Here is a 26,793-nt window from a genome sequence, read left to right on the forward strand (position 1 = left end):
TTGACCTGTGGGAGCTGGAAAAAAAACAAAAGAGAAGCTCCCACTAGTTTCCCTGCAAGAAAACAAGCATCACATTATTTTAGGATCTACGGAGATAAAATGCAACTGCAGTCACCGGCAGTATTGCCTGTTTTAGAATGAATGAGCCCTCAGAGGTCTTGAATAAATAATAGGATATGCTCCTTAGATGTCAGCTCAACTCCCCAAAGCTCTCTGTGCAGAACAGAGCACTCACTGCATTTTCTGTATGTGATTTATCATTTGGGAAGAAATTGACCCGTGACTCATATCTGTCAGCTAACTGCGGTTTTTGTGTGTAAACTCGGGGTGCACTTTTGCTCCACTCCAAAACTCATGCTTCAGCAAGCCTGGGAGTGGGACCAATTTGTGATGACGTCAGTACCACCCGTACTCCCGCTGCACTAGCGTGCGTAAAGACGTCACCAACAACCGGGAGACCAGAGAGAGGCATGGAAGTTAAGAGTGGATTGTTCATTAAACTTGACTATAGGCAATCGACTTGGGACTCTCGCAGGTCAGCACAGATCACTATTTTAAGGGTGATCCTGTCTCTAGAAGCACCCACACCAGGATCCTCCAACAGAATAAAAGCCTTCACAAACCACGCAGTCTTAAAAGTTATTTTTCTTAAATTGTTTTCAAAATCAGTTTGGGCTTCTATTCATAGTGATCGCGAAAAAAATCATAGTGTAAAAAACGTCATGGATATGCGCAGTTTTGCACTCTTTTCATAACCCAGACGTGTTTTTTAAGAGCCTTAACATGTGACTGATTAAGTTTCATATTTGCGCGATCATTGCTAAAAGCAGGTTGCGCGCAAAGTTTGCGCAGAAGTTGGAAATCGATTTTATTTTTTTTTCCTAAGGCAATGGTGAGGCAGCTTTTCATGTCTTGTATAAACAATAATGGCCCCTAAACACCCAATGGTGGAAAAGTAAAACACCCGGTCGTAAAATCATCACATGCACGCGAGTCTAACCGTGCGTAAAAACTCACCAGTCCGGAGCACAAACTGATGACCGCGGCATGTTCTGCTTGTGCATTTACATGTCCCTTATAGAAGCAGTGCCTTAACTCCGTGTCCTCCTCCTCCTCCTCCTCCTCCACCTCCTCTACCTCCCCATCGGCTGCAAAATCCGTTATGTTATCTCCTCGGGGTACTCCAAGTACTGTCACAGTGTAGAGAGGTGCGATAAATCCCGAATCTAGCGTTAGGTTGAGGTGATAATTCTGCCCGAAAGCAGATATCCTGTAGTGGATATTTGGCGAGGCCCAGTGATCCGTGGTGTTGCCGGTGCCCTCGTCCAAACTTCGCCTTTTCCTCTTGAAGTGCACACTGGTCGGAAACTTGTCACCGGCTTCATTCACTCGCACCGGTGTTACAATCTCATACGCGCCGGTCTCCTCTTTTACTGGGGAATAAAAGGCAGAGGAACAACACTGCAATTAAGGGTTAAGTAGCAGCCTAGCAGCATCAGTACAAATCAACCAGCACCGATGGGTTAATCGATAGATTTCTGAGTCACACATCAGTGTCTTCTTTCCTAAAACCAACCAACAAACAAACAAAAAAGCAGTTGTTTCACAGCACTGCAAGGAAACGAGAAACCGGTCAGTGAAGTTTAGGTACCAGAAAGCGCTGCAGCTCATGTGCATGGCTGAATTCAAAACTCATTCATTCTCTGCCCCTCCGTGTTGGAAAATAACTCCATGCGGGGAGGGAGGGGGGATTGCGGGACTTGTCAGACAGCATACTTTACCTGTGCTTGAGTTCAGAAGCAGTGTTCCCGTAGATGCGACCACGTTCAAGAAATCAGGGAATAGTAGGAACCCCAAGCCCCAGAAGAGCACATGCATGATTGTCCACGTTCAGAGGAGAGCGGCAGCCTGTGTTCCTATAGTAATACTGTATTCCTCCGGTCACTCCGGGCTTTCCGCCTCCGGTCCGCCTGCCACATCCAATTTTTATTATCCTCGACTCTTCAGTATATGTTCTCTGGCCGGTGAAGTACACTGCTGGGACGTGAGCGCTTCGCGGAATCCCTGGCGAACATGCATACTGCAGACAGGGGTGGGCTGCTCAAAAACAGTCAACTGCGATGGGCTCCGCTGCAAAAAAAAGCCTGTGCACCAGCTTTCTCCCCAGCTAGGGGCGGGATCAGCCAGGCAAGGTACACTGGGGCTACAATGAAGCCACTCCCGTTATATACTGTGGTGACAAGAGTGGCCACATATGTCCACTTCGGAGGATGTGATATGATTCATGACTGGGCAGTCCACAAAACTTTTGGGGGGCTGTTGTTGCCAATTCTAACTACCGCCTTATACAAGGTCCATATCCAGGGCCCCCAATGACCATGAAGTGCCCACATGAAGTGACTTCATTTATTTATGGAGTGGATTGATTGTAAATGTGCACTGTTATACACACTGAATACACAAGTACTTTCAATAGCTTTGGGTTAGTCAGGTTTTAGAGGGGTGGGCTGTCGCCCAGTGAGCAGAACAGACTGGTGACCATGACAGTGAGGTGGGGCCCATATAGGAAATGCCTGCCCTGGGGCCACACAAGCGAGATAATTTGGGCATGGCTGTATACTTAGAAGTTCACGGGATCACAGAGTGACAAAATGCAAACTGGCGAGCAGGAAAGCCATATACAGTAGTGATGTGAGGTCTTAAGTAGGTGCTGGAAAAGGTATTGTGTGGAGATAATAGTAATGGTTTTATGAGCTATAGTCTCCTCAGCAGAACAATGCTACGGGCTGTATGGAAGCCTTTGTAGGTGCCTCTGCTATGTAGAGGATCAAAGAGAGGACTATCCAGTCTGTCTCCTGCCCCAAGCGCCTGCCACCCCAACCCCTCCACCCCAACAATACACACAGAGCTACAGACAGAACGCACAACTGCTAACTTTTTTGTGTTTTGAATAGGTCTAATGAGCGTATAGTAGGACTGATTTATCGGCTTCACTGTATATGTCGGCGAACAAGTGACAGGAATATGTTAGACGCAGTTTAGAAACAGTGTCATTACATACTTTGTCCACCAGAGACCACTGGTGAGTAGTTTTTACAACTGCAAAAGGTCCCGGTCAGATTATATCGTGCTAACAATTATTATTATTTTTTTAATTATTAAAAAGACACTGATACGCATTTATGATGTATTTATGTACGAAGCACTTCTTAGCAAATTTGTCTGTATTTTACATGTCTTTTAAAATAAGTAAATTATGTAGCAAATTATGCACGGCCCACGTCCCCTAGATTATTTGCTTCTCAAAAATCTCCGTACTAATACTGAGATTGGGAAACTTGGTTTTAAATTTTATGCTCCACAGAAGTGAGACAGTTTAAAGAAAAAGTCTGACGGGCAGATCCCTTTCACTCAGTTCTAGCTTAGCGGGCTTGTAGCAGTGTTATCTTGCCTTTTACCACTTTCCACATGTACGAGGGTATTTCTTCAAATGAAGCTTGTTCTATTGCGTTTGGATTTTGGTATACACTTTAACTGTGTTTTAAGTCATGGATAACAGACCTTATGGAAAACTCTTTCCAGGGTGAAGATAATTAGAAATTTCGTTGTCAGTGTTTTTTCTGGATTAGCATTTTAACTAATTATGCATTTACCATATTTAAGTGTGAATTCAGCTTTTTAGAGATTTCTAAATCACGTTATTTCAGCTCTATAACAGCTTTGGTAACGGTAACGTTACAGCTAACTGAGCTAGACGCTAACGTTAACCCTTGCTGTGGCAGTGTGTCATTTAATTAACCAAAGACCATAGGCTAGTTTTCATTCTTGAAACCTTTTTTGGTTTAAAAAGCTTTAAATTCCCCTCTGTTCCAATACTCACAGATGGATTTTATCCGTCTTTATCAGACAGCTAACACTAGCTGGCTGCTAATCTCTCTCTGGGCTAGCCTCTTTCTATCATGACACTTCTTGACCACTGCAATAGATGCTTCCCACTCTTTGTTAGATGTATATTTAATGAATGGTGGTAAAATATGTAATATAATCCGATAATATACTAGAAAATATCAGGACTGACTTACTTACATAAAAGACAAACTGGAGACTTAAGGTTAGAAAGTTGCTAGCACAGCAACATGAAGCTAGCTACCTGATAAAGCACAGACATGACTTTTACTGTTTCACAGAACAATTCAAACACTCAGCTTTTACAAGAAGAATAAAAAAACAACTCACCAAGAGGTAGACAGTCTTCTTAGTAACTTACAAGGAGAAATATAAAGTTGGTGTTTAGCTAAAAACATGACTGACTCTTACAGAAAAGAAGTGGGCGAGGCTCTTTGACGTGGTTAACATCAAGCCGATGTTAAATCAAAGATGGCGCCGAATTTCTTTCCTCACTCACTCAGTGATGCATCATAGCGGTGACTGCTGCCACTGGTGTCTGGGAGACTACATCACAGTCTACGCTGAAACTGGATATTAAAGACTGCAACTATTTGCAGTTTTGGTCTTTTGTTCCACTCGAACACAATTGAAGACGCTTCTTGGATGAATGGTGAGTGGATGATTAATTGAGGTTGGATGTTGAAGCCATTAAGCTAACTTAATGAAAGAGATAAACCAACACAAACATGGTGCAACACTATAATAGTAGGAAGGCTGCAGCTTGCCAAGTGGTTAATGGCAAACACACTACAACAATGGCCTGCTTTTGATGGGTGTGAAAGTATGAATGATTAAATGTAATGCGAACCCAATGAGAGTGTGCCATTGTACACACACATTATGAGTCTTGTAATGAAGATAAGATTGGACCCATTCCCAAAATCACATTCTGACAAAACGTTGCTCATTAAAGGAAGTCCTGTTCTTAACTTAAGGACAGCAGAGGCATGTAACCGAAAGATACAGTGTTTCACAACACACAGCACAATGCGATAAGAACAGTGATGACTAAGAGTGAGTGATCTTTAATAATTCAAAGCTATTACACACAATACTAAACACTAAAAGTGACTTACGATTAGGATTCATTAATTATGAAAATGTGTCCTTTATCTCCTTAAAAGTTAAAAAAATCATTGCAATATTTCAAAAGTATAACTAAATGTGTTTTTTTTTTTTTCCTGTGGTCCATAAGAATCAGCAGCATCTCTGTCTTGAGCCGTTACTCGATTGGCCCCATGTCGTCACTCCACTCGGGGCCACATCACTGCAGGCATCTGTGGATGATTCCCGCCCTGCAAGACCTTATGTTGTGATAAACGCTAACAGCTGGCACATGACTTTACAGCTCATTCGTTGTGTGCAATCAACACACACCGGCATTCAGGAGACGGACTTGGGTTTGCAGGTGCATTCCTTGAAAACAAAAGTCTCACATGAATGGCCTGCGGTATCGACGTTTACCCGCAGGATCCTGACTGAGCAAAAAAAAAGGCAAAAAGGGCTCCGTGGCCTCTGTCATTATGGGCATTACATGTGCAGGCCTGTGGTGTTACAAAGAGTCATGATCATTTTTCAGAGAGGACATCATATCAATAAATTTCACACTTAGCCTTATAGTTAGGAGTTTTGCTGTTTGTACCAGCATCTAAACAGTCATGGCCCACCCTGCATTTTGCACCAGTTAAAACTTATTTTCCACTATGATGGAACTAATTAGCTATGATCTTCAGAGTTACTGAAATGTTATCATCTGAGATCGGTGGTTACACACGCTTGAGGTCCTCAGAGTTCCCCATGCAGTCACTCCAGAATCTGCCAACCTTTGCACAGGAGCTGGTTTTTCTTCCAGTGTTCTTGTTGTAATTAGAAACCTCTTCCTCGGGGGAACAATCGAAACCACCAAGATGGGCAGCCGTAGGTCACAGGTACATTTAAATACAACCTTTCGTTCACGATTAGTCCCTTTTTCCCAGAAGTCTCTATAAAACATTTTTACAGCACACGGGTCACAGATAAGTAAAAACAGTTGGGGGGGAAAAAAAAGCCATCAGACAGTGTTTTGATGTGCAGCGACTGCAGCTTTTAGTGGACCATTAACTCGTCAGTGTGTTGTCGTAGTCACTGTATGCTTGCACCCTCCATTTCATACAGAGAAAAACTGTTTCACGTTTCTCAGTGACTCCACGAACATGTGGCGGTGAGAATACTTTAAAAAACGAACCCCTCCACCTTTAACTGCCTCACATGGCCACCATTGTCAGTGAACTGACCTGTTTCCATGTTTCTCAATGGAGCAGTCACTACTCAGCTGTGGGTGTGTGCATGTGTGTGTGTTCTCAGTGGATGGTCATTGAGGTCATCAGAGTCACCCTTCCTGAGCTGTGCGCAGGCAGCATCATTCAGAGCAGCTATCAGCAGTGTAAACTTCACTTCCTCCTCCAGATCAGATAATAGGCCGATAGGGAGCGGAAAAGCTTGAATGAAGTAGCCAAGCCTGGCCTGGGATTTCAAAGAGATCCACTTTAATTGTGGCGCTTTCAAACTCTCGTTTTACTCCGTCTCTCCCGCGGCCCCCACCCCGGCAGACTTTCTTGGCTCGGTGGACTTGTCTTCATTAGAAGGCAATATCCATGTGAAGTCAGATGGAAAGTTGACAACACAAGGATGTGTGTTGCGTTGCGGTGCTGTACAACTGACAACGAAGAGTACGTGATGGACACTATGAGAGCGGAAAACAAAACTGAAATAATAAGTTGCGTTTTAATCTGTGAAAAGCCACAACAAAGGGCATTTTCCTTATCAGTCAGCCATGCTAGCAACTCTGAAGCTGTACTTGGGCACAGTGGTGCTTTGAGCTAAATGCTAACATCGTCATGCTAAAATGCTCACAATGACGACGCTAACATGCTGATGTTGAGCAGGTATAATGTTTACCATCTTCTTAATTTACATGGTTATCATGTTAATATTGTGCACTCAACACCCATAGTTCTGTTGGATTTTGAATTTATTGCAGAAAGTAAGCTCTGTGGCAAACACAAGTTAATGATACTTACATACTTTGTTCAGTAAGGTCCTCTTCACAGATGAACACCATTTTTGTGATTTTTGAATCATAAATGCAAGAAATAAAAAGCAAAAAACGTAAGGGGATCAATGGGATCAAACTACATTTGATCCCATTAGTTCAACATCACCACCACTAAGATTCATTCTACACTATACTATACACACTTTACTATACATTGATGATCAATGTAGAAATTGTTAAAGTCCAATTGCAAAGACGGACTAGTGAGAAGATGAGAAGCCGTGTTCGGTGTGATGATGTTTAATGTCCCTGTCAACTTCTGTAGTCTCATTTAGCCAGATGATAGCAAACACCTTTTAAAAAACTAAATAAAATGTTGGGTATTCTATGCCGTCGATCAAAGTGTGAAAATATCTTAGGCGTGTGCCAACCACAGACCTTATTTTCATGTATTTAACCGAAAACCGACGAGGGATGAGGGAACTGGAAGTGCAAAGTTGCCGAGTTGATTCAGGGTTTTAGGACTCATTCCTGCAGCGCTCTATTTGGACATGATAATGACAGTGAATGAAAGTAAGGGATCACCGAAGTTACTGCTGTTCATCCTTAGAGGTGACCTGAGTGTGCACCACATTACATGCTTATCTTTCAAATAGCTGTCCTCTGGGGACCATGAATGTGTGTAGAAATATTATGGGATTCCATCCAGTGGTTGGTGAGATATTCAGTCTAGGCACAGGATCAGCTACTAGAATGACTCAAATTGACACATTATGAATACTGTAAGTCTTTTATTCCATGTATTCAGTGAAAAACCTACTTTAATATATGTCATCACAATATTCTTTTTTTCTCCCTTTTTTCAGTTTCTTGCTTAGGACCTAAGCTTGGTTAAGCCTCTACAATCCTTTGTGAATTTATGGGCACTGCCGAATTTTATTTCTGATTGCAGAAATGGAAAAATCCTTTCACTAATATTTAAAAACCTTATAGTTTTTGTTCTCTGCACAGAAGCGGAGTTGAACGAACGAGCTCTCCCCATTTAAATATCATGTGCTGATGCAGCTTATTTTGTCAAATACATTTTCAGTTATTCCTACGAGGTTGTTTCCTTATCCGTTGCAAGACACTTTGGGTGTGTGCTTGTGTGAATCTTTGTGAGCGCGTATCTCCACATAATATATGTCACTGTAACAAGCGAGTCCTGCAGCAAATCTTTCTCTGGGAGACAAAGCATGATTTCTCTGGTTGCACACTTATTACGTCTTGAAGCATGGGACCGCTCTGTCTTCCAGCAGCAATTTTGTAAACATCCAGAGAGACAGGGACACATGGCTCCCTCAGACCTGCAGGCGTGCACATAAAACTGTACGCACACACATACAGATGGGAACACATGTGCAAACGTCAAGCTATGTCACCTGTCCTCGCTCTTTTAACTGGCGAAGCAGACAGCAGGCGCTGAGAGCTTTACCAGGGAGGGGGGAAGGACTAGGGGTAATTCTGCAAATGGGCTTTTAGGATGGTCCTGGGCAAGTTTACGTTGGGTGAGAGCTGAGTGAAAACAACGCTCAACATCTGAAGTGCAATTAGGGCTTTGGAGGAGCTTTCACAGACCACAAGATAGGGGTCTGGACTCTGCCCAAGTAGTACGGCAGCTGTCAGCGGGTCCGTGCAAAATCAGAATGCTTCCCAGATTCTCTGGCTCTCTGTGGAATGGCAACAATAGACTTCATGCCAGAGACCAAATTAATCTGACCCCAGATCGAAGAGAGGAGGAGGAAGAAGTCATCAGTGCAGTGTAGTGTAGCCTGGATACCAGTGTGACATAATAAATGCCACACACTGAGGCGGCCCAAACTCAATGGCCTTCAGAGTTCCGAAAAGCTCTCAGTGCTTCCACGAACTCCTGTGTTTACAGAAGACTAAGCTTAGTGAGTCATTCTCCCTCCACTAAAACCTTTTCAGAGAGCCTTGTATTCTTTCATAACATGATTGTGTTGAGTGTAATTGGTGGGGTTGGAGGGCACAGATGGGGGCATAGCAAGCTGTGGTGTGAGGTGTGTTGTCTGACTCACTGTGGTTATGATATTGTGCAGTAGTGATCTTGTTTCGCAGGGTCCTGATGTCATCAGTTTGCAGTCTTACCCCGGCCACAGCTCGTCCCCCCCCTGTCAGCTCACTTGGCACTCCATGCTTAACAAAAGGGCAGCACAATGACCTAATCACTCTCAGCTGCAAATGAAAGTGAACGAAAAAAAAAAGAAGATGTCGTGACACCCTTTAACCACCTGACTTTTTGCATGGACACAGCACAGCTGGAGCGACGAACTGAGTGTGGAACAAAGGAGGGGGATGAGGGCCTGTATGGGGAAGAGTAAGATTATCACTTCTCCTCTGCTGAAAACAGGCATTTATTTAAAATTCCTCATTGAATACGATAGGCACGATCCTCGAGATCTTTCTCTCCAGCTGTTTCACACAGTTCCAAACAGACATGTTTAATAAGGGTAGTATAGGCTTACTCGTATGCGAGGACTCACATGTTAATACAAAGCACATGTGCTTTTGTCCTTCATGTGTTCATGGTTCCTGTGCATGAACATGTGAGATTTCCCATACATTTTGTCCATCAAATTAAAGGGTAACTTCACCAAATTTATACATTAAAGTGTGTTTACAGGTCTGGGGGAGTTTTATACATTAAAAAGGCTCTAGAGGAAGCTGCATGTAATCTCATAAATTGCCTCCAGTGATGTCACTCAGTGGCTAAATTGCATTGTGGGTAATGTAGGCGACAGCTTTTGAAAAGGAAGAATGTGTAGAATATAGGGGGTGATATTGGTTTGCTGGATCCATTTTGATCGTTTTCTTTTAATATGTTATAGGAGTTGCTAGACCAGTCGACTGCTTTTCAAAACTTGCCACCAACATTACCCACAATGCAACGTAGCCACCGAGTGACATCAGTTTATCTGCAGTTTATCAGATTACATGCAGCAAATGGCTTTATACTACTTTTTTTTCACATAATCAGTTGTCCTCCACTTGTATTGTTAGTGCGTGTATTATTATTAATCGTGTTTTTGAACATACAAATCACAAATACAGTTGGATGTAGAATAACCATTTCACCATTCATTTTCCCTCTATGACCCATTGTGGCGCACTGATTAACACTCAATCTGAAACCTGCACGCACTGTACCACAGTTTTAGTTAAAGCACTGGGATCTTTACATTCTCAACCCACACATCACTGTACAGCAAGATCTCTCCTCCAAGTACCCCTTTGTCATATTGGATATAGTTTAGTATTCTGGGTCAAAGACTCTATTTTATGGCTGTCAAATCTTGTAGAATAGCCTGGCCCGGTTCCTGCTGGCAGGGCCACTGTGTAAATGGGTCGTCTGGGACTAAGAGGAGCCAGCCAGCTCACTATAGCTGACAGGCGCACAGCAGTGTGCACCAGGTCCACAGCTGGATGTGAGAAGAAAATCTTTACCACGAGGAAGGCCTGCAATAAAGTTGATTGAGATGGTTTAAATGGGAAGAGGCGAAAGGTTTTTTCCTCCCTGCATAGTCAGATGACTAATGCTGAGGTTACCCATGCTGCTTCCAGAGCGTCACCTGGAGTGTCTCCATCGCTGGTGACAAAAGCCAAACAGAGCGTCTATTTCACTGGTTCCAGCTCATTGTCTGTCTCAATCTAATCTCCCAGAAGCCATTTAGGATTATCACTTAACAAAGAAATTATTTTTCACCAAATCTGATTTAATGATTAATTAATCGCATTATGGTTTTAACACGGCAGGGTGAATGGCACCAAGTAATGACTGTGACGGCTCCTGACTGACAGTGTACAGTATGTGCTGTGTACACCCACACGATTAAGTCTCAGGGTTGTATTACAGCATACTGTAGTAAAGTAAAACGTCCAGCTCGTTTATATCAGTTTGTTTCTTTATCGTCTTTCAAATAAGATTCATGGAAAAAGTGTTTGTTTGTGGCTAAATGAGATAAAGGCTGATGAAAAATGGTGCAGTTTACGTGTTGCTTCCAGCCAAAACAACTAGGAACAGATGAGCTGTTTTTCACAATACGGAGGGGCCGCAGGAACCTTGTCCAAAACTGTAAACAATACAATATGGTCTATACTACTATAATCATGAAACCCAACAAAAAGATTTAACAATACGCAAAACGCATTTAGAGTATGGAACAAGCCTGTGATGCAGCCTTCAAATGCAGACTGCCGCTGACACATAAAAGGATATACGAGGTGAGCGATTTCATGTATGCTTTGCCTGGCCTCGTCTTATTGACTCCATAAGCAGATGCTTGTGTGAGTCACCTCTATAATCATTTCAGGCTTTTCTCAAACAGAATGTGAATCACAGCTATTCTTTGTGCAGTCAGCAGATCCATGCTTGATTTGCCGTCGAGCTGAACAAACTAAGACAAACCTCAAATTAAATTAGATCAGTCGCAGAAACTGATGATGTGCACTGAATTTGATACAGCTGGATCGATGGACGTTGAGGCCGGTCACCATCCAGCAAATTGTTTCTCAGGACCTGTGGGCTGCTGTATGAAGCTATTTTCACCTCACACTGGTTAAATGACAAGTGCTGCAGCTGGCTTGTCATCACCCCCATCAAACCATCTGAACAGGCTGGGCTGGGAAAATCAGAACTTTGATTTGACGAGCCTGAAAGCCTGGAAGGGATGTGGCCCGACTGTCAAAAGTGGGAATGAAACTGGGGGACTTTCCTTCCTCTGAAGTCCAAACAGCTTGAACTGTGATGTGTTTCTTAATTTGCTTTGACAACATACATTTTTCAGAGTCATGACATCTAGCAGCTGTGCCATGTTATTTGATTAGATTCAGAAACGACTTTATTTCACAGGAAAATGTCATCAAAACAGCAAATTGATTTGTGCGTCTCAACTGCAGGGAGAGACATGATGGATTTCTCACCACAGGGAGGGAGAGAGTGGCCGGGCTCCACACTTCTTTTAAAGAAGTACTGAGGTTCTTCTCTTTATTTCACTTATATCCAAAATGTGAGCACATTCCTGTTTGTGCTGGGTCAACTTAAAAGCAGCTGTCATGTCCAACCTTATTGGATACAGCTTAGGTTTTCAGCCATCTGTCTATTTGGTTGTTTAGCAAGATATCTGAAAAATCAACATCTTGGTTGGAGGATAGACCCCCGAAGGATGGAATTATTCAAATCTTGGGCCCGATCTCAATAAAACCCCTTGCTCTTACCACGCAGCCCTAGCCCTATGTTTTGTACCTCGAGGCCTAAGGGTAGGGTGTCTTGATTCTTGGAGGGACAGAGGGGTGGGGAGAAGTGGTTTTTCCGTGCTTTCAATTTATTATGGTCCTTTTTTTTAATCATGAGCATAAAACAACAGACAGTGGGAATGACCGTCCCGCTTGTGGCTGATTTCAGAGTTTAACTTCAGTCCAGCAGTGAAGTTCCTGTACTTGCGACAATAGCAGGATTGCCGTAGTAATGCAAGAGAAATCCCCACAGCTGAAGACAGCATTTTGGAAATGTCTGGTCACATCTGTTTGCATTAACACCATCCACAACAACTGACAAATTGAGTCTTGAAGGGTTGTCCCATTTCACGAGGGGCAAGGGGGCACTTGAAAACGAGGAATAGGATTAAAATGCTTTAACACTGTGACATTTTGTGCAGCTTGTTGGGAATTGATTATTATTCTGCTGGTAAAGGAAAACAAAATGATAACCAGATACAAAGCCCTTTTGTATTAACTTGAACAATTATTCAATTTTTGGCTGTTCCAGAGGTCCCTCTTGTTTGTTTTCGTGCTCTTGCTGTTTTCTCGATGAAGATTTGTGCTTTAAAAAAAAACAGTGAAACACTTAATGTGTTCCACACTGTCTGCCTCTTCGTGGCCATATGGCAATTCAAACCGCACTGTGCCTCTTCTTCTGTGTACATTGCTGTTTAGGCTGTGCGCCTCTGACTTCAAAAGTCACTACAGGAAATATCCCACGTCAGATGGCTAGGATTCCTTTAGATTACATCCCCAGAAAACAGCCATTCCTCACACACATAGAAAGTGAGGGCACTCGTCTATGAAGGAAATTGGATGCTGTAGACGGGATTTCTCTGGTGAAAAAGGAGCTATATAAGAAGCTATTGATACATTTAAAAACGCACCTAATATTTACAATCTTATTACATTGAAATGAAAACACCACCATGCCTCTGGGTCATTTTTTGATATTCCACTGTGGCCCAAATGATATAACCGGGGTCTCATGCGTCTTATTACACTTGGCCGCCCGGACATGGGGAAGAGCGAGCAAAACAACAAGACCAGCTTTGCTCATACTTGCTCCCTCTCTGCTCCTGCCGTCCTGTTTTTCAGATTTACTCCCACATGGGTCACCCTGAGGTTCAGTTTTCGATCAGGTTTAAGCAGTGGCGTCTCACAGCTGAGGTCACATTATCACACGTTAGTCTGTGTTGCCTGTGGGACATTAATTCTCTGTCACACCTCTGGTCGAATGTTGGGACGGTAACTTAACCTGAGTTACAGCATTGCTCTTGTTTTTGTAGTTGAGTAAGAGGGGTCAATGATCCGCTTAGGTGAAATCAAATGCAGACATTTTGATTAACCCTTTGACTCATAAAACAGTATAATCACACATGATATACCTGAAATAACAGCTGAGCTCTGGTTATGAGCATCTTCGTCCAGCTTAAAGTGGGCTCAAGTAAAACATGTCAGGGTTTAAATGAGCTGTAAGTGATAAATGTGCTCAGGAAAGCCTCGAAAACAAAGCACCTGGTGTTTTGGAGGCACGGAGGCGTCAAAGTGGTTTCACAAGTGAGCGAAAATGGTGGAAAACTCCATCACATCCCTCTCCTGTGGCACCTCATTGTTAATCACATCCTTTCAGGTCAGGGCTGGAAAAATAGCTGTACAAGAATGTTTTAATATTGCAGGAATGCCAACTTTGACACAAAAACAATGCTAAAAGTTAAAAACAGCGTGTGATTCTCCCAAGTTCGAAGAAGCAGAAAGCTGCATTGTTGCCTGTGTAGGAGGAGCAGGCTTCTGTTTTTGACATCAGACAGCAGAAGAGCAACCATTTTCATAAGTAACTCAAAGACCTCATCTAAAAATATCTCCGTGGTACGATAATCAAGGCATTACCCCATCCAGGGAGACATACCACAATCAACTAATGGTGGTCAAATGTGGCCTGCCTCCTAATCAGTGTGGAATGATGAGTTTAAACTTTTGCACAGCTGGCTTCCATGATGGCTAGGTCAGAGACAGGAACAACTGGACGGGGTTGTTGGCAAAACACGAGTGGTGAATTTGATACATTACAGTATAATAGAGATTTCATGTGTACTGTTTGTGACATAAAACCAGTTGACAATTTAATGTGAGACCTCTGAGAATGGAGGCATTTTGGAATAGAGGACCTCCTTTAAAGCAGCTACATGTACTTTTATATTAGTTGATTCTGGCGACCCCTGTGGACAAAAGTGGTACGAGCGCCAACATCTGTCATAAAGATCTTCAGCTTCATCAATGTAAAAGCAGAAAAACTTCTCCCTGGTGGTCTCATTTGCCTATGTAAGTCATATAAAGGCATCAGTATTAAACAGATTGCTTCTTAATCACTTAAAAACTCCTTGTAATAGCCTACACTTGGTTTGGGAGACGTGGGCTGTTAACAGATCAAGCTAAGTAAGATTAAATGTGCTGCTCCCCTCTGCTCAGGATCAGCTACAACATTGTATAAATCTTCGGAAGCTGATCTCACCGGGTGTGTTTGAAGTGATTTTAAATGACTTGGAGGAAAGACCATCTGTCTTGTTTTGAATGCTGATGTTTTGATAGTTTATATCTCAGCAATTTGTTATCCGTTGTCATTTGAATTGATTGTTTAATGTCTGCACCCATCCAACTGTGCTGCAGCCTGAAAAAACGCATTTTGTGCAATTTGGCTGCACAGTTTGAGTGCAAAACCACTGCTGTAAATACACATCCCAGGTCTGTAACACTTTGTCAGATGTAATGTAGGTGGTAACTACAAACAAAACCCATAATGTCAACAATGTTATGTGTTAAAATCTTTAGTAAACATGTATGTATGTAGACACCATTCACCCTATTACCAGACACTGTACCATCAAAATGTTTTAAGATATTTCTTTAAAGGCAGACATGTTACGTAATATTGCTATAAAGAAGAATTACAAAAAAATCTATAGTTTCAGTCAATGAAAGATAATAACTCTGCTATCCTTCAACGGCTGCTGTCAAAATGTGGTGGAAGATTTAGTGTAGAAATGTATAGCTGCGATAGACAGTGATAAAGGAACAAAGGTGACTATTACAGTGACAAATGTGTATCATATCATATGTGTTTTCTTGTTGGAAAAAATATTATAACAATTCTTTATTCATGTCCTGTTATTTAAGGTACCAGGTCAGTCAAACATGACAGCTCTTCACAGAATCTTCCAGGATAAAGCTGTTTTCAGCAGAGTTGTCAGCAGAAATGTTCATCTCTTGTTTCCATCCTGTCATACCAGTGTTGTGTCTTTCTAAATATAGACAATATGACATTCATTCCGTCAGTGTCCAAACTCAAACACGCCACAATATCATAACATAACATAATGAGTTCACATTTGCCAATGAGGCTACATACGCTCAAAGAGACCCGGTCGGGAAGTGATCTTGACTGTCTGCGTCATGTTTTTCAGTAAATTAAACCCAGTTTATGTGTGTACAAGAGGCCGAACGGCAAAAATCTTTGTTTAATTAAATACTCAGGTACGTGAGGACAGGGCCCGTCGCTCTCTGTCTGTGTTTGTGTGTGTTGCCGTGAGCGAGCTCTGCCGTCCTCACCCTCCCTGCTCCCAGCTCCACTCATGCTGCACACCTGTCTGCAATACACTCATCACATCTCACGGTCTGCTCACCTGCTTCTCATTAGCTCATCAGCTGGCAGCATTTCAAACCTGGCTCTTCATCGTCTCATCCGCGGTGGTAGGTTTTTCCTCCATGTGTCCCAGGATCATTAACCACTGGCTGCCAGCATCATCCTAGCCAACAGCCACGCCTGCCAGCCAGTTGACAACTGTCAGTACTTCACCCTTCTTCTTTGTCTGTGTTGTGCATTTGGTTCCAAATTGCAAAACCATAACAGTCATTAAAGTATTGATTTCAATGTATAATGGCAATTCTTTTTGCTCAACAGACCAATTTCATATTGTACTCACAAGATGAGACAAAAAAGACAGGGTTTTTGATGGACAAAGTAAATACTCTGGCTTGATGTCTTGATTGTCTTGAACAAGTCCTCTTGTTCCAAACACAAGAACCACAAAAAGACTCTGCAGGAATCTACACTGTTGAAGGGACAAGACAAATATTCCTCAGATGCTGGAAATTGCTGAAGTAATGACAAAACCGTCACTGCCTCGACTTTTTGAAGGCAACCATATATATGTATATATCAATATATATATACACATATATATATATATATACATATATACATACATATACATATATATACATATACATACATATATACATACATATATACATATATACATATGCATACATATATACATATATATGTATATATGTATATATATGTATGTATATATGTATGTATATATATATGTATGTATGTATGTATGTATGTATGTATGTATATATATGTATATATATATATATATATATATGGAACACTGCAGAGGATTTTTGATCTTTTTTCTTCTGTAACTATTAACTACCAAGGTGCAGTGCAGTGCAGAGGTGTACGTACTAGTACTAGGAACATCAGAAAGCAAACTGTAAGCATGCGCGACTTCACTGATGCAGAAAAAGGCTTTGCTGAACCTACCAGCCTCAACAAAAGCATTAGAGAAACCGTAACGCTAAAATGTAGGACAAAATGTGCAAACTGTCAAGACATTGTTTCATTGTTAATAGCCTTTTATAGTGTACACCACTAGTTTCCATGGAGCACAAACACTAGAGTCTGTCTACATGAAACTAAGGTGATATTGTCGGTGTATGAATGAGGATGGAGCAGTTGTTCCTTTGTGATCTTTTTAATGGCTCTGGAACGGTAGTAGCATTAACAGAGAAAGAGGTGATCAGTGTAAAGATAATTGAGAATGGCACATCAAAAATCATACTGCTTAGAACAGCAGCACTATTAAAGAAAAATGTCAAGAGTATCAGCTTCCCCTTAGGAGCTGATGGAGCACCTGTTAACTTTAGTAGAATATTGTGCTGCCCATCAGCATCAGCTGAAAAGATTCATTCAAGGAAATCTTTTCGTCAAAAAATGATGAACCTTTGATGCATCTCATGGAAGGAGCTAAAACAAGTGGCAGTCATCTTAAGTGAACATGACATCACCCTAGTTGATTCTATGAAGATTTGGTTGACAACCTTGCAAGTATTGAGAGCTGTGGAACTGCACAGAACTACTGACGCCTTCCCAGACATGATGACTGTTGTCAAACGTGTGTTTAATCAGTGGCATTCCCTGTGACTGTTTTTCACTCACAACAGGCTTGAAGCCAGATTGAGCCCTGCAGAGAATGTTTTTCTCCTAAAAGTCACTGCTGTTTTATCATCATTTAACCTTCTTGTCGTTATAATTTTCCTCAAAATCCGATAATTTAAGATTTCTCATATGGCAACGCCATACACATGACTATTCATTGACACCCCTAGTTCTCCACCGCGTCCCCTTACACCACAACTCAATTTCTACATCAGCAGGCTCTGTTGTCATCATAATCATATGAATATACTTTAGGGAAAAAAAGCAGCATTGAGATCCATTCATTCCATTTTACACATCAATTTAGCATCAATTACAGTAGAGGTTAAAGTAGCATTGTCCATTGTATGTAGAGGGTTGACTAGGTAGTTCAACTAGGTATCCACCCTGTACAGACAACAAGCAGTACTAATATGACCTCGATATAGAATTGCATTGGAAATGCTGCTAAAATATTACATGTAGCACCTTTAATGTGAAACCGGACCTCTCTCTCATACATAAAATCACTTCAGTTTGAGTTTTTTAGATGCATAAGTAAAACTCCCAAAACAACAAAATCGCTCTTTAAAGACCTGGTCAGGTCTAGTTCTTGTTGCTTAGGTTTGATTGGGCGATGCCTGCTCAGAGGAGGGTTTTAGTCAACAGATTAAAAAATGTTGGTTATTCATGATGGTTTACATTCGAAACGGATGTAAATACATCCACCCATCACCAATACACCCGTTATTGGAGTGATGTTTGTCAATAAAAGCAAACCTTCATATTTTATTTTCCGTACTCCCCATTCCAATAGAAGAAGTGTGTTTTTCTCTTCTTTACATCTCGGCTTCTGCTCTGCTCTCTCCTCTGCTTGCCTGCAGTCTGTTGGACATCCTGCTGACACTATTTTAGCCCCTTTCACAAGGGTGTGTTGACCGCAGCCTGCCTTTGTAGTTTGTGGACTAAATGCACAGCAGAGAGGGATCCCTTTTGGGCCCGTGGTTTCCTGAAACAAGCCATCTGCAACTGCTCCGCTCTTTACATGGCCCGAGGAAAGAGGACGGGCACAAATAAAGTGGATTCATATACTGTATGGACCTCAACAAAGAATTCATTCATTTTGTCGTCCTGCTGTGGGCAAAATTACCTCGACCCATAAAGCCTTTTTATGGGTTCCACTCATAGCAATTAGCATCGCTTTTTGATGCTTGAGAAAGTCCTTCCCTCAGAATCTTTTTTCAAACAGCAAATGCATGTGGATGCTCAAGGAAGGTCAACTCTCAGGTTTAATTTCTGTGCCTTTCGTGTTACCTCTTTCTTTCCCCCCCGCCTTCTTTCCATTTAACCTAATGACCCATATTTAGGATCTACTCGATGGGGAGTCGTGGTGGTTGATTAGGATGGTGGGCGGTGGTGGTGTTAAGATGTGATGAGTGTTTAATCGCGAGGAAGCTTCAACATCATCGCTAGATATAATTATCAAATGTCTCACTAGCTCACTGCCGGGCTCTGATTGGCTCCAGGACAATGGCTGACGAGTGTGTTCCTAATCTGCGCTTCGGATACCGGGCATGCTCTGTGAAGTTTCAGTTTGTGATGAGGAGGGAACAGGAAGGAATGAAGAGAGAGACTGTGGACGAGAGAGAGAGAAAAAAAGGGAAAAACAGCAGAAACCCTTTTTTTTTTTGAAAGTGCCATTTCTCCCAAGTGATAGCAAATGCAATAGAAATCAGTTAGAAATGGTGAGTTCAAGGCTTCAACAATGTTCATTTTCAACAGCCTTCTGTTTGCACCAAATGCAAAGGTCAATCTCTGCAGACAATAATTCCTTCTGTACATAAAGCTGCGTTGGTTTCATACAGCTGTGCGATTGGCTCGGGTTGAAGCCTCAGGCAAAGGAGAATGCATATGTACCAGCCAGTTTATGTATATGCTTTACCATGACTCTTCCTCCCATTATGTTTAATGCGTTGCCATAAACTTGAAAACTGAATCACGGAACAACAAAAGAGAATGTAAAAGTATGTACGGATGGAGTTAAGGAGGATGAATTTCATGTGTACTGTTTTAAAAGAGAGCTCTTCAAAGAATAAAGTGCAGCCTCAGACCAGCTGTGGGCGGAAGTGTTTTAGGCATCAGCATCCTCAACCCAACCACCAGAATAAAATGTTGCAAAACCACAAATAGGTTTCTTTATGTTGCAACTTTATGTTTGTCAATGTTGAATTTTTGTCATAACGGGGCGTCATAGTTCAGGGTTTTTTTTGGTTTGTGGATGTCCTGTTTTATTTTGTAGTTATATCCTCTTGTGTCTTGTTGTTACCTTCCACTTCCTGCTCACCTGTGCTCCCGGTGTTCTCTTTCTCTCCTGTGTTCCTGTGCTCCTCTCCGGTCTCATTAGCGCCACCCTTTTCCCAGTGTCTCTCCTCCTGCACCACATCCCGTTCATTAGTTTAGTTTGTATTCAGGCCTGTTTTGTTCCCTCAGTCTTTTGACAGCTCGTCTGTTTCGCTTGCCCACATCGGTGCTCCTCATGTTCTTGTCAGTGTTCCCTGTGCTTCTTTGTTCTGTACTTTATCTAGTTTTTTATCTTTCCCCCTGCATGTTTTCTGGTTTCGTTGCTTGCTTTTTGTTTTCTACCTGCCTGCACGAGTGTTTTTTGCATTTTGGGTCCTACTGTCTTGACTGTGACACGCTGTGCTTTTGCTCTGGTTATGCTTATGCTTATGCTCAAATACCATTTGGTTAGGGTTAGGAAAAAAACATGGTTCGGCTTAAAATAGCTATTTTGGTCACCACGATCACAGATGGCGATGGCCTGACTTCCCATGTAAAACACCCAGCTTTGCCACCACAAAAAAGGCTGGCAGTGTCTTGAAAAATATCCCGTTGTGTGACTCCAACTACAGTCTCCCGTTCAGAAGCCTTGTTGGCTTTGTAATAACACCACCACCTTCCCCTCCACCTCCTGTCATGAAAGGTGGCTAACAACAATATAATATAATTGTGATATGCTACATTTGGTACAAATGTCAACTTTGGATGTTACTGCCGTTTGCAGAAATGTTACGTGCTGACATATCCTGGAGACTGGGCTTGACAAATCTTCCATACTGCACTTAACACAGTCAATTCCTTCTGCTTCAGTTCCCAAGTCAAACAAATACACCCCGCAGGCCATTCATAAAAGTCTATTTCAGCAGTTTTTAAAAGAGCAGACAGCTTTTAACGTACAATCGACCACGGCTGGTGAACAAGAACAACTGACAAATGAGCTCCAAACCAAAGGACATCTTTCAAGTGAACTCGTCTACAGATCTCTTGCCACCCTTTGCCCATGTTAGGTAACAATCACGTCTCAAATTTGCATCCAACGGTCTCACTATTTATTCATTTCAAAAGCCACAGAAACTTGAACCTAGAGTCTAAGAGTACAAACCCTCTCATTTTGTCCCACTCAAATCGGGAATTACTTCAAACCCACAACAAAACTGTTCAAACTCACGAAATGACTGCACAGAGTGAACAGCTACATGATGCTGCGGCCAGATCAGGGAGTATTTAAATAAAGCCAGCATGTAATTGTATCATATTAAAATGACGGCAGGATAAACATGTCATCTCCTATTTCGAAAATTGGCTTTATAAAACGCCACTTTCATGAGAAATATCCCACAATGTTTCAATATTTCAGTTTTTTCCTGCCAGGTCAGGGGGGTCTGAGAGAGGCTTGTGCTGCTGTTCTGCATCAGTTTCACAATAGAGTCCATTTTTACAGGATAATGATGATCGATCCGTAATAGCTGCAAAATTCAAAGTTGACTTGCAAAAAAACAAATTTCACAGAACACAAGCTTGCACGGAGAGCTTCCTTTTCCCTCTCAGCGCTGTTTGCCAGCTCACCTCCGTACGCTGCGAGGAGCCCACGAGGACGGGGCCATCAAACGAGCAACAGATGAATCCAATTACATCATTTCCATCTCATTAGTTTAAAGCTTTTAACCTGATGATTCCTTCAGTTTTTCGTTTTTATCTGATAAAGCAGCCACTAAGTGCCCTGCAGGGTAAAGGGCAGTTGGTTATGAGCATTTCCACCCCCCATCCTAAGATTTCCCAGCTTGCGATCCTTCCCCAAGACATGAAGAAGAGCCTGTTAAAACAGTTCGAACAGATTTATCCTGGTGTTTTTAATGTTTTGTTACCATCTCTTTAATCATTCTTAATGTCTGTCCGAGTTTGGTGATTGGAAGAGCAACACTTTTGTCTCGTGACACTGGGGTTGCCACAGATAATGCTGTAATTACAGTTTTCGAAAGGTCATTTAAGGATGCTTTCACAGATTTGTCTTCCCACACTTCTGGAGGAATTTCTCTGGTAAAGCTCTGTGCGCGTAAAAAAAAAAAAAAAAGCATGGGCCATCGTCCACCGGCCATATGTTTTAAGTCTCTGTGTTATTACACTGTGGTTATCATGGAGAAACAATAGCCCAAATGATTGGAAATCGTCTCATTGTCATCCTGTAAATTTTGCTTCGGTGATCATTTTATACCCAGTACACAGCTTGATTGTTGTGTGTTTCCCCCCAGAGATCAATCATTGCGAGGTCAATCATTTTGTTTAAACAGGCGAAAAAAAAAAACAGGAGAAAAATTAAAGCCGCCAGATGAAACCACACATCTCATTCTTGTGTTATTGTGCGCTGTAATGCAATCAGTGAAGCAGATCAAGTATTTTCCATACAGGCTCCATGTGGGGCTGTGCGTTCTGACATCACTCCCCTGTTCTTTCTCTATCTGGTTGCCATAAAACCGCTGAAATCAACTCCGCAGTGCCCTCTGAACCTGTGGCATCTGTTTTAGATGCTGAGGTCAGCACAGTCCTACCCTGCATGCTTTGATGGCGTTAACAACACATGACACGTTGTTCTCTTTCGCAGATTTAAACCTTCTCTGCTGAAACTGTTTCACCAACGCAGGAAAACTGAGAGAATCTCAGATCAAATCTTCAGAGCTTCAGTTAAAGCAGATGCAGAGGGGCTTTAATTATCTTCCTTAGTGTCACTCCATCCTGCTGGATCTCGTCAGCACAAGCTTTTAGCCGGGCAGCCATTTCCAGTGTTTTAATCAGTGTTTATAAGAGAGCCTGCCTGACCCGGATATGGGTTGGATGTGGTAGCCCCTGGGAGCAGGGACCGGCACCCTCCCATCCTGCCCACTGAATGGAAATCAAATGGGAGATTACATCTTCAAACACGACGAGAGCATCATACTACTACACAACGGAATCTTAAGAGCAGAGGAACTCTGTACGCTCAACATATCCTTTCACAGGACTCATCGCCCACTGCCTCACCGTCCCCATCATCCCAGTCCCCCCCCCTCGCCTCTTGGCAGGAGTGACGACACTGCCGGTGAACAAATCGTTTCCAGCTCAGGTCACATTCGGGATGTTTAATCTGAGGGAAGTCCAGATGTGCTCGGCAAAAAGCAGGCGCCCCTTTTGTTTATGAGTTTCGTGATCATCTTGGAGATGCCGTGTCTTTTTTTTTTCTGAAAGGAGAGAAAGAGCGACGCTGGCAAACCTCAGACACAAAATAAATCACATTTATTCTCCCTTTTTCTTCAGCTCATTAGCCTTAACACATATTTGCTTTGGCTACAGAGGCAATCTATAAAAACACAGAGAGCAAAACTCACTACAAGTTAGACAGCTGAGCAAAACAGTATGCGTGCACACCAGAGAGTGACACACTGCTTCACTGAAATGTATCATGGAGTTAATCAGCGGTGCCCTTAAATGTCTGTTTCAAGTGCCCTTGATCTTTGAACACACTGTGGTGCTTTGGCCGGAAACTCAATGAAAAGGCAAAAGACATTTTGTGGGACGAACACAAAAATAAACCACCCATCTATCACCTAACATGGCAAATTAAGTTAGCGTTGGACTTGAGTTTAAATCTTCAAAGAGCAAGAAGAATGCTAATGTCTTTGAACAATATGATTTGCTGTGTTTGCCATTCGCAGGGAGATAGTGTGTCTGGTAGGGCTGTGTGTGTGTGTGTGTGTGTGAGACAGAGAGAGAGAGAGAGAGAGAGAGAGAGAGAGAGAGAGAGAGAGAAGTGGGGGGGAGACAAAATAAATGTTCCAATGACAGTGTTTCTCTCTCTCTCTCTCTCTCTCTCTCTCTCCCTCTCTCTCTCTCTCTCTCTCTCTCAGTGTTTCTTGAAAAGCTGTGAATGGACATGAGATGAGCTCATGAGTGGTGAAGAGCTGGGCCACATGGTGGGTCACACTCAAACAAGATATTATGGAAACAGCCAGAAAGAGCACCCAAGGGAACATGACCGGCTGTGGCACTGCAGAGAGACTTGTGAACCTTCATGATCGCGCACACACCTGTCATTCGAATGCACGTGCTCACACTCACACACATACGGTGCACTTGGCATTAAAAGGGAAAGCAAAGTTCCTCTTAATAAGTGACTTTGGCCACCACTGGTGACCATGTCGTCATGATGTCTGTATGCTCACTCTGTTAAGAATGTAGAGCGATCCTAAGTGAGGGAAAAATGTTTTTTTGTGCCATAAATAATGTCTTGGATTACTGAACGGAAAGAAAACATGCAGTGGGTTCTTACCATCCTGTGGCTTGTAAAAAGCAATTCACTTCTGAGGACAATTTCAATATCATGTCTATTTATATTCTGTATTTTCAGCTTTATGCATGTCATCTAAGGCTGCCTGCATTTTATGATTGGGGTAAGGGACAAAGTCAGGCAATCTCCATCAGGTGACCCTCGTTGTCAGATACATCCTCACTCCCAGCTCATCGTATACGGCAGCTTGGTCAGAGGCCATGAGCTTCAAACTGCTACGCTCTACTCACCCCTTTTGCGTCAGTTTCGCAAGTGAATGATTTTGCTGGCAAGTTAGCACCATTAAATATATAACCTCCAGTTAAACTGTGAAAAACAGAGCTGTTCAAATATAATGACATGTCACAATATAATGACTTTTATGTACATTGTCAAGGTTTGGTTAGGTTTAGGCATGGAAACTATTTTAGGCCCCAAATCTATTAACTTATGAGTCGCAACAAAAACTTGCTGGTTAGGTTTAGGCAGAAAAAAAATACTGGTTAGGTTGACCCTAAAACTACTCTAGGTTAGGGGGTGGGTTAAAAAAAAAGAAAACATCATGGTTTGTTATGTTACGCATGTGATACAAATTAAATACACTAAGTCGCCTTACAGACGTAACTCAAAATAAGATAATATCGACATTTCAGGACACAAACTCTGGTTTCCTCTATGTTTGACCCATCCAACCACCACAGACTCCTCCAAAGGCAGAGCCAATATTTATATCCTGGTAATATAAAAATGTGCACATTGATAACTGTGAACTTATTGTGATGTGTTATTCATGCACCATTTGGTACCATCCCATATGCAATTCTACTTTATTTATCTATTCATTTATTTGTTCTGGTTTTCCTTGTTCAAAGCCTTCAGACTCACTTGGGGTCCATCATTATTTGTTAAAGATGTTTCCTCGTCTTTCCTCTGCTTTGACTCCTCTGACGAGCTCTACAGGGAACAGAGTGTGCAAGAAAACTGCAAGTTTGTGCAATCCTGTCCTGACTGACATACAACACAGATTTACTGTCCAATTACTTCAATTATTTACTGTGGCTTTTGGGATATATTTTGAGAATGACGATTTATGGCAGCATATTGCTTGTTTTTTTCTGACACTGTTTACATGCAACTGCCTTCTTGTCCTCCACTGTTTTGGATCTCATTGTAGTTAATGTGACCTAAAGTTAGGGTTGCTGTACGTATGTAAATAAGATAAATCAGATCAGTAGACAAGGAATGGAAGAAAAGAAGAAAGGATGGAGATCAGGCAGGAAGAAATTAACACGGGGTGAAATGAAAAATAAAAAGACTGTGGCAAAAGGTCAAATTTGTGTTAATTACATTCCACTGGGCATTAGGAAGACATTGGTGTCAGAGCATGACAGTGCTCAGCATCAGTTTGGGACCGGCTCCAAATATGTGAAAATCAAATGCTCTCCAATTTAATTTGAGAAAAGAAGATAGCTTGGTGCCACAGCTGCATCAAAACATTTCAGATTTCTGTCAGGTAAGATGTCGAGTACAAGAGAGCAAACATAATAATTTTGAAGACGGGACCAACAAACGGCTGAGGGAAGAAATACTATTTAAAGTGAAACTCTCGCCAAAAAGCAACTGAGGCTTTATTTGTGATTGAATATGAGTCAAACCTTCGTGTAAAAGCATAATTACGACGAAAGAGGCACTTTTAAGATTTACCATAGTTTCGTTTTCAGGCAAGCTAATTTTCAATGGAGTGCGGGGGCACTTGTACGCTAGCATTAAATCGCTATTTTTAAAACGCTAAGAAGGCTCGACACAACATGAAACTTTGCTCGTAGTATCACCAGGGTCTCTACACATGAAGCACTGAGAACATTGTGTACACAGAGATTACTAAAAAGAAAGTTTTTGGACAACTCACGTTAGCAGTAGCATCTCCGGCACGCTGCAGTCATGGCAGACAAAAAGTGTCGATCCCCAAGTGCGATCTAGCAGGCAGCAGAGTAATGGTTGACTGCTCCTCAAGTCTTACTGTTAAGTCACACCATGCCGTGACAGCTGTACCGCTAGCGCACCAGTGCCCCCACACTCCATTGAAAATTAGCTTGCCCGAAAATGAAACTACGGTAAATCAGTTAATTGCCTCTTTCCTCGTAATTATGCTTTTACATGAAGGTTTGACTCATATTCAATCACAAATAAAAGATTGGTTGCTTTTTGGCGAGAGCTTCACTTTAACCCCTGTGGGTGATTTGGAAACTCATTTGTTTGGGTTTGGGGAGTTTAGCTGCATATTTTCATGTCAATATTGAATGTTGATTATGCTTACAGACGAAAAAAAGACTTGAATTAGCTGTTGACAAATGCCATTTTCTGCTTGGAAATGAATCATACTGTCATTTCAGATATCCCTTCAATAACCAGTGTTCATTGTAAAGACTGCATTGTGAAGGAGTTCGTTCCGACTCTAGTGGAGGAGTAATAACACACTTGTCAACAAAGACATGTTTTCTCAAAAACATTTAGCTCAAGCAGTCGACGGATTGTGAGAAAAACTGTGAGCAGAGACATTGATTAGTGTTATGTCACCACTCAACACCCACA

General features: G+C 42.0%; 1 protein-coding gene across 1 annotated transcript in view; it reads right to left on the minus strand.

The window, feature by feature from the left end:
• The window catches only part of adamts9 (ADAM metallopeptidase with thrombospondin type 1 motif, 9), a 46,004-nt gene extending 43,843 nt beyond the window's left edge, over positions 1 to 2,161 (minus strand). Inside the window, exons 1-2 of the mRNA XM_030421035.1 lie at positions 1,782 to 2,161; positions 1,018 to 1,433 (exon numbers count right to left, since the gene is read on the minus strand). Of these exons, the coding sequence (XP_030276895.1) occupies positions 1,018 to 1,433; positions 1,782 to 1,878 (513 nt within the window). The 5' untranslated portion in view covers positions 1,879 to 2,161. The remainder of the gene's footprint in view (positions 1 to 1,017; positions 1,434 to 1,781) is intronic.
• Positions 2,162 to 26,793: the final 24,632 nt, after the last annotated feature.

Source organism: Sparus aurata, chromosome 6 (assembly GCF_900880675.1).
Source record: "Sparus aurata chromosome 6, fSpaAur1.1, whole genome shotgun sequence".
Taxonomy (NCBI): domain Eukaryota; kingdom Metazoa; phylum Chordata; class Actinopteri; order Spariformes; family Sparidae; genus Sparus; species Sparus aurata.